Genomic DNA, 8,853 nt, shown 5'->3' on the forward strand with positions numbered 1-8,853 from the left:
GAGTGCCCACCAAGGGCACAGCTACAGCAGCTCTAACTTGCTGTGCAGCAGCCCTGCTATAAAAAAAAAAAAACATGGAAAGGGATTTCAAGCCAATTCTACGCACGCCCCCATACTTGCTCTAAGCCAGGTATGGCTACAGAAATAAGTCCCTTCTGCAAAAAGAGATCTTGAAGCCGTTCAGACTTACACATTATTTTCACAAAGGCCTGAAGAATCCTGTTTTTTTTTTATTTCCTTGATTAGAACATAATGAAATATTCTGGACTCTTTGGGGCAACTTTTTTTTCCCCCCAGAAAAAAATGGTTCTAGGCTTGAAAAGGACTCTCATTTTTTTAAACTACTGCTTAAAAGCACTCTGCCACATCTGAAGTAATGGCTGATTCCACTTAAAAAAATTTTTTTAAGCTATTGCAGTGGTGAGAGCTTCTCTTGAACTCCAAAAAGAAAACTAAATCGAGTCACTGCATGCAAGCTTCCTCTGCTTATAGAGACAACATTTTCCTTACAAAATACTTTGGTTTTATATCAAGGGACAGAGGACAGGACCTTAGATTCTACATTCAGAGCACCGGTTAATGAAGCTGCTAAAAGTTAAGCTGCAATAATCATATTCTCCATGGGGTTTTGGCTGTCGCTATAGTCACCTTCTTTCCTTCAAAATATGCTTTTCATTGTTCTACTGCCCTTTTTCCAATTGCTCTGCAGCCAAGTTCTTGGAAAGCAATCACGCTTCTTGTTTAGGATTTATTGCTAGTCTTTTGCCAATAAGGACATGCACAAATCTCTCCTGTGATCATCCTGCAAAAGCAAGCTAAAAATATAGCAATTTATGAACAGGCACATTTTGCATGTTTTATGGCATCAGTGTGCACTCACCAAAACATTCTGAGATATATAAAAGAAGGTCACCCTTTTTGGCTAGGCTGATCAAAGGCTCTACTTGGGTGCCATAAATAAATTTATTTTAGAATTCCAGTCTACCTAAAAAGGGGAAGAAGAAAAAAAAAAAGCACTTGCATTGTGCTTTAGTGGTTGAAGGTTTGGGTTTTTTTTCCTTTTACCAGGTTTATATGGTAAACTTTGCACTTTAGAAGCCCCAGGTCTGAGAAAAACAATAGTTTATCTTCCAAACTGTTTTAAAACTAGTAACTGTGATGACTAATTTTAGTTATCACTAAAACTTTAAAGCGGTGGGGATTGTCTGTCTGCACAAATTTGTAAAGGATTTTGCAATTTCAGAGTCGAGTTGTATTTGGGTTTTGAAATGTGCTTCAGGTTGTCCAAGAAAGCAGCAGGTAACGTGAGGGAAGACTGATCTTATGGCTGGGAAGGAATGGATCATGAGGAAGAGTATCTAGGTAATTGCCATATCCTGGTCATGTTTATCTGACCATATTGTTTGGTTTTCATACAAACATCATAGTTTAATCATCGGCCTCTTTGAAAGACTTGCCTTTTATCAGCATATTGCTTCTGACAGGCATGACTCTTACAGATGTGTTTTAAAGCTTCTCTGGGTTAGGGCTGTTAAAGTTCCTCTGAAACATTGGGAGGCTCGGTCCTCGGTCTGTCCTGGACCCCTCCACTGGCTCCTTGGTTCTGATGACGTCCTCTGTCAAACAACCTTAAACTGGGAAAATGAACTGGGATTCATTCACCGACCTGGATTCGCTGTTAGCAGCATGGTGCATCTCCATTACCAATGGCCAGATGATCCCGTGGTTCGGACGTGATTGCCGAAACTCAGAAACAAGAAGGCTAATGAAAAGATCCAGATAAATGTTTCACCACCTCATAATTTGGGGTTCTTACTCAACCTGAAATGACTGCAATTGTATTTATTTGGCTTTTCTTTTTATGGTTCTCATCTTTCTTGTCTTCCCTTCTCTGCTTATCCTTTTCCCCAGGCAATACGAGATGGTCCCAAATACCTATTTGGTTCCTATAATTAAACCAGATGTATTTGCTATTCAGTCCTAAAAGGGACTAGTGATTTGTGAAATGGGATTTTGCATCCAAGAAATGAGAAATGATAATTGAGGAAACGGCAGAAATTTATTCCTAATAAATTATAAATGAACTTTCAAATGCAATAAAACTCCATTTTTTTTTTACATGTTCAGACTGGCAGAATTCTGAGTATAACAAGTAACTTATGTGTAATTTTGTGTCAAAACCCTCACATTCTGCAAAAAGATTAAGATTTCCTGAAGTTCATTCTCTGCTCAAAATTGTTCAGTGAAATACATTTTTGTATGTGAACTGCATTTACTCTTTGTTGCTCTAATAAGATTACTCATGTATCACATGGCATCAGTTAATTCTGGGTGTGCTTCTCATTGTAATCATCAGGATTTGAGTGCAAGTATTTGTATAACAGTTATAAAAGTTGCTTCCTGGTATTTCAGCTAAAAATTCACTTTGCATCGGGGGGTTGCTTTCGTACAACTTAGTCACAAAAGAACTTACACAAGAGACCACAGAAAAACTGCTAGCAAGGCCAAAGCAAATTAGTTGCAAAATGTAAACCAATATTTGCTAGAAAATGTTTGTGGTAGTCACTCAGCCCGACTTCCGAGTCCCTTACAAAAGTCCTCACCATTGGACTTAACGTTGCAGGTCTACCTAAACCTCCCTTCGAAACTAATCTGAAATTTCCTTTTTGATACCGATACTGGATTTGCGTTCCCCTTGCAACTGTGATAAAATTTCTGCTTTTACTAACGTCTGCAGAGTAGATCCCATCGTTTTCCTTCTTCTGACATTAAGTACCACATTGCAGGCACCCACCACCACGTAACTGAGCTCATATAGCTTCTACTTTTGACTTAAGGAGTGGAAACATGCATGCATTTACTTGGCTTTGGCTACATGTTCACCCAGCTAAATCTATTGATGGAGTCTGCAGGACTATTTTTAGATACCATAATCCTCAATACATTAATTTCCTTTTACTCTTGGTCTTCCGTATGCTGCCCGTCTTCTTCATCTGCAGTGATATCCACCTACATCATTCCTTGCAAATTTTAGAAACACTTTACTCACAGCAGCTTGCGATGATAACTAAAAACGTGGAAGCGCAGGCAATACAGACATAATACTTGCGGCTCTGATGTCAGGTACCTAACTTGTCCTTTGTTCTTCATTTCAAAAAATTTCACACCCCCTCCAAGAAAACTTTCAAAATAAATAAGCACCAGGCCTCAAAAACAACAAAAACAAAATGTTGTTGGAGCTTCATACATGGTTAAAAGAAAAGTTGGAATATAGTTTGGAGTAAATCCTGATAAAGTTCTGCCATTTGGATTATAGCTAACAGCTTTTTTAATACGACTTTAACACAATAAAACAACAGTACTGTTACCATCTTGCTGAGGATGGTAGAAAAAGACCATAAAACTGAGTGGCACATTTAAAATTACTTGCAAAATATTGGCACTCTGAAAACAACACACAATAACTGTAATTAATACCAGTCCTTCAAAGTATTCCTGAAGTCTACTGAAATCTAACCCAGTATTGTATTGCTGGTAGCAAGAACTGCATCCCAAACAACATTAAAAATGACAACAGAAAATTCTCCATCAGAAGTCAGAAAGTTGTAATTCACTGATCTGCTGAACGGAGTAACACCTTTGCCCTCATTATTTATAGAGCTTTTTTGGGAGGATCTCGGGACTTTACTCTTTAGCTAAGCCTCACAAGTTCAAGAGCCCATGAGTTATATAAACATTATTTTACAATTTGAACTATTTTCCCAGCAAAAGGATCGCTCCAGGGGAGGACTATTTGAATTATTTCTTTTACAAAACTAATATTGCTTTACTCCTACTTCCATAGCCGCAGAGTGACCAAAACCCAAGTCCACCCGAGCGGTCCCCGGCCCCGCTTGCGGGGCAGTTCCAGGCGCTTCGGAGGACAGCGGGGGGGGGGGGACCCAAAAAAAGGTAGAGGCTGCAGGTTACACCGCACCTAAACCCGCCCAGTCTAGCAAGCATTTTCAGGGAACAGAAGTTCGAATAAAGGCTTGGGAAAAGGGTCTTGTTTTAAACGGGCAGCAAGGCAATACATACGTACGCAGATAAAAACGGGTCGCAGAAAAACGCTCGCATCGTGGCAAGCGATGCTGCAACCGTGAGCCGTGGTGCTTGTGCCTGGGGCTCAGCCGCCAGCCCGGGGGTGCTCCGGGGGGGACGGGGCCTCCGCGGGGAGCGGGGCCAAGCCCCGAGCCCCCCGGCGGCCAGCGCCCCGGGGGGGGCACCCGCCCTCGGGCGCGGGGGGAGGCGAGCACGTCCCCTCCCGAAAAAGCCCCGCGGGGCCGGGCTGCTGGAGGTGACCGGGGTTGCGGGCTCCCGGGGGGGGGCGGGAGGGGAGATGCCCGAGGGAGCCCCGCAGCGCAGCCGGCATCCGAGCGCGTTTTTAAGGCGCTCAGCACCGTGCTCCGTGCCGGCGGCACCGGCATCGCTCCGAGCATCCAGCCGCGGGAGGCGGCCCCGCCGCCGGGGCTCCCCGGGGCATCCGCAGCCTGGGGGGGGGGACAGACACCGAGCCCCCGGTCCCTCTGGCCGGCTCCGGCTGGGGACAGCCCCCCTCTCGACAACGGGCATGTTTGCAGCGACATGATATCACCTAAGAACGCCGAATAAGGCAATGGCCGTACGCTGAAGCGCTACCATCCTGCCGGTCTCACCGCACGGCGCGGAAAGCTCTTTGCAGATTTGCTAAGCCCTTCTGAATGAATGCATCTGCAGCTGACCTTTAACAATAGGCGCTGAAATAGCACAATCTGTGGGACCACATTTGGGGGGGGGGGGGGGGGGGGGGGGGGGGAGCGGAGAGGGGGAAGGAAGAGATGGGTGAATTATTGTAATCTCTGCAATCTCATTCACTTCCTTTCCCAAACCTCCGCGCACAGCGGGGAAAGGGCTGTTTTCCTTTTCGCCGGGGGCTCAGAGGGGCCGTTTCCAACGCCGGCTCGGCCACATGGCCCCCCGAAAGCCGCCGCCGGCGGGACCGGCGCGCAGCCCCGCGGGCATCGCCCGGCGGAGGGGGCGACTGCGCCAGGGATGCTCCGGGGGCCCCCCCCTTCCTCCCTCCCTCCCCTCCCGCCGCTCTCTCACCTTCCCTGGCTTTCAGCAAGACGGTGTTGGCAACGATGTTTTCCAGCTCCATTGACGAGCTCGGGCAGCGGCACTGCAGCAGGACGTCACTCCCGAGGTGCGGAGTCTCCGGGCGCCCACCCGCCCCTAGCGCCCGGTCCCCCCGCGCATGGTCCCTGCCCCCCTCCCTTCCCCTCCGCGCTGCCCCGGGCGGAGCCGGCCGCTCCCCGCCGCTCTGCCCCCGCCGCGCCGCGCCCCGCTACTCCATCCCCCGCCCCGCGGGCTCCCCGCCGGTTTGAGGGCTCGGGCGCTCCTGCCGCCCTCCCCCGGGGGTGTGGCACCGCCGAGCGGCCCCGCAGCCCCGCGCAGGCGCCATCCCCGCCGCCGGCTCCGCGGGGCCGGGCACGCCGGGACGTGTAGTCCTGGGGCGGCCCCGCCGCACCTGGCGCCGGCCCCGCGGCCGCGCAGCCGAGAGCCCGCGGAGGGGCGGCGAGCGCCCGCCCGGGGGAGGGCAAGGGCGCGGACGCGGGCACGGGCGGGCCGGGGCGTCCCGGGCCGGCGGGGCGGTTTCTGCGCGGCGGGGGGAGGCCGCGGGGCGATGCGCGGAGCCGTGCGGGGGGATCCCCGCGGCGCGGACACGGCGGCGGCGGCGGCGCAGCCCTGGTGCCGGGCGCCACCCCGCGGCGGCGGAACCGGCCCGGCTCTGCGCTGCCCGGGGACCCCGGGGCTCCGCGGCCCGGCTCTGCGCTGCCCGGGGACCCCGGGGCTCCGCGGCCCGGCTCTGCGCTGCCCGGGGCTCCGCTGCCCGGCTCTGCGCTGCCCAGAGCCCCCCGGGGCTCCCCTGCCCGGCTTTCCCCTGCCCGGGGCTCCGCTGCCCGGCTCTGCCCTGCCCGGGGACCCCAGGGCTCCGCTGCCTGGAGCCCCCCGCTGCTCCCCTGCCCGGAGCCCCCCGCTGCTCCCCTGCCCGGAGCCCCCCGGGGCTCCCCGGCCCGGAACCCCCCGCTGCTCCCCTGCCCGGCTCTGCCCTGCCCGGAGCCCCCCGGGGCTCCCCTGCCCGGCGCTCCCCTGCCTGGAGCCCCCCACTGCTCCCTTGCCCGGACCCCCCGGTGCTCCCCTGCCCGGCTTTACCCTGCCCGGACCCCCCGGGGCTCCCCAGCCCGGGCCCCACGGTGCTCCCCTGCCCGACTCTGCCCTGCCCGGAGCCCCCCGCTGCTCCCCTGCCCGGCTCTGCCCTGCCCGGAGCCTCCCGGGGCTCCCCGGCCCGTACCTCGGCGGCTCGCACCGAGCGAGGGGCTCCCCGAGGGCAGGCAGGCTTCCTCCGCAGCCCTGCGATGCACGCCTCTCTCCCCGGGCTGGAGGCACGGGCTTTTCGGTTTTCTGGAGATCTTAAAAGTCCCCCGAAGGAAGTACCCGAGGGAATCCCGTATTTTCTGCTGCACCTTTTTTTTTTTTTTTTTTTTATCCTGATAAGCTGTTGCGCGAGACATCAGCCACTTGTGGAAAGTTTGTGAATTTTATGCGCTATATTACAACATGAATTCTCTTTTGTCTATGTAAGACAGATGCTCATGTCGGCATGATTCTGGTTTTCCTGGCAACAGGGTACATCGATTCAGCAGGTCGAGCAAAGAAAGAGGAATAAAAATGACCCGTTACTCCACTAACACTCTTCCCTCATCTGTATTTGCATTGATTAAATCCACGTGAAGCAAATCAAATTAACATGCACCTTCTTGTAAGTGGAGCACACACACTACTTTTTTCTTCTTTTTTTATTGTACCATATTTATTTCTACAGCCAGGCAGAAATGACTTGCAATAGCAGGACTAGCAGACTGCCTAGAACACGCTTTCTGAACACAGGAAATAAATGAGAAGTGCGTTTAATGAATAATACCTTGGGCATTAGGATAAAATGGCTGTAATTAAGGCCTTTTGTACCCGATTCAGTGCCAAAGGTTAGAACTTTGAAAGTTACTGTGCGTAGCAGGTGGCACTGCTATGGACAGTCTTCCACATCCTCCCTCCTGTCACTTCAGAAAATGTTCAGCCTCCAGAAGCCGTGCTATGTTGTGGTTAATTTCTCTGTAATGCCAAGTTCTATATAGCAGCAGTTGTGTCTGTAAGTACCGGAAGATTTTTCTCTGATTAAATAATTCTTAAGGGAAAAATTGCTTCCTGGAAACCAGAGCCTTAGCATAGAGATTGGGTTCCTAAGGAGTGTCTACCCTGCTCGTTGTTTGACTGCTTCTGTGCAAGGACTGATGCCCGCTTGTAAACAGAGCAAATTTTGCTCAGGTGCTAAGCGCATGTCACGTCCCTGCCCAGCCTCCCGCTAATGGTCATCACAAGGACAACACCAGCATCACAACATGGCTGATGCTGGAAGACACGTTTACACCTTTTATTACATAGAACATTTTTCATGCTACAAGCAACCCCTCTCTCCAAAGGAAAAACGAACACATGCGTCTTAGCCCCCCATTTTGTGAAGCAGCACTCGCTGCAGCAGTCAGCTCACCTTCTGCGGGCAGCAATGGGAAATCAGCGTGCCTGCCACATCTCAGGATCAGGCTGCTCACTGGGGAGGGATTTACCTTCATGGGAGACTCCACAGTAAGCACTGGCTGTGTTTGGTGTGTAACTTTCATACAGGTGCCCGAATGAAGAGGACAGATCCTGAAGATCTTAAGTTTGAGTTGCACCTGGAAATCAGCGCATGCACCTGACAGCTCTACTGCTCCGCTTTTATCTAATATCTATACATACCTCCATATACACAGAGTCATCTGCAGCGTTGCCCTGTGGGACAGAAGTATGACTCCAGCATGCTGATGTTGTCCTGTATACTTTGTGAGTGTTTATTTAATTCTTGAATGGGTAAGTAGATTTACCAAAAGATTTGCAACAGATCTATGTGCTGTTCGTAAATCCCATGGGGCTACCTAGTGTTCGTGAGCGGCGCAGCTCTGAAGCACTTCACGTTCCTGGCAACCAAAGGCACGGTTACACGGTCCCTTCAGAAACAGGGGCAGCAATCGAACAGAGAGTTGTGCTGCTGCCAGGGCGCTTATTTCAACTAAGCTGGATGACTTGGCATTGAAGTGGGCTAGGAGCAGTCACATAACTTAAATGCAGCTGAGTGCAGGGAGTGGAAAGCTGAGCTCTGCTCCCGGGCTGCTGAGATTCTGCAATAACATGTTTGTCTCGGTTACACATCTACACGGAGAGCAGCAATTCTGACTTCATGTTTATTGGTAAGAACAACAGAGTGGGTTTTCTTCATGATTCTTAGAGTATTTAACAAAATAAAACTTGTTTCCAATAAATCTGAGTCAACGTGGTGCACTAGGACATGGAATGAGGTGCGTTCACTAGCACAACGCCCTACTTTGAAAAACAAAATCAAGGCAAGCGATCCTCACTGCATCTCTCTTTTCCACTACAGTTTTTTAAGCCTGAATATACCGCTGATACCTGACAAGGGTCTGCTTCAGCACAGGCCTCAGATGGATGGCCCCTTTCCTGGAGGTGGCTCCCCATGGGTGCCAGAGCAAGTGCCACTGCACGGACCTACGTGCCTTGAAGTCCATCATCAGCTGGTCTTTGCAAAACCCACTGCAGCGTTTGGAGTCTTACCTCATGGCTTCTTCATAGCTGTCGGTGTCTTCATTTTTGTGTCACCTGGAACACCTGGGTTCACGAAAACAACAAAAATAAAAAAAAATTAGGGAGAGGTAGATTTATTTA

At 50.9% G+C, this 8,853-nt stretch overlaps 1 protein-coding gene across 1 annotated transcript in view; it reads right to left on the reverse strand.

Annotated features, from left to right (window-relative positions):
• Positions 1–5,176, reverse strand: part of GRK5 (G protein-coupled receptor kinase 5) — a 173,340-nt gene extending 168,164 nt beyond the window's left edge. The window contains exon 1 of the mRNA XM_075717417.1: positions 5,125–5,176. Coding sequence (XP_075573532.1) covers positions 5,125–5,176 — 52 coding nt within the window. The remainder of the gene's footprint in view (positions 1–5,124) is intronic.
• Positions 5,177–8,853: the final 3,677 nt, after the last annotated feature.

The sequence above is a fragment of the Pelecanus crispus genome, chromosome 10, assembly GCF_030463565.1.
Source record: "Pelecanus crispus isolate bPelCri1 chromosome 10, bPelCri1.pri, whole genome shotgun sequence".
Taxonomy (NCBI): Eukaryota; Metazoa; Chordata; class Aves; order Pelecaniformes; family Pelecanidae; genus Pelecanus; species Pelecanus crispus.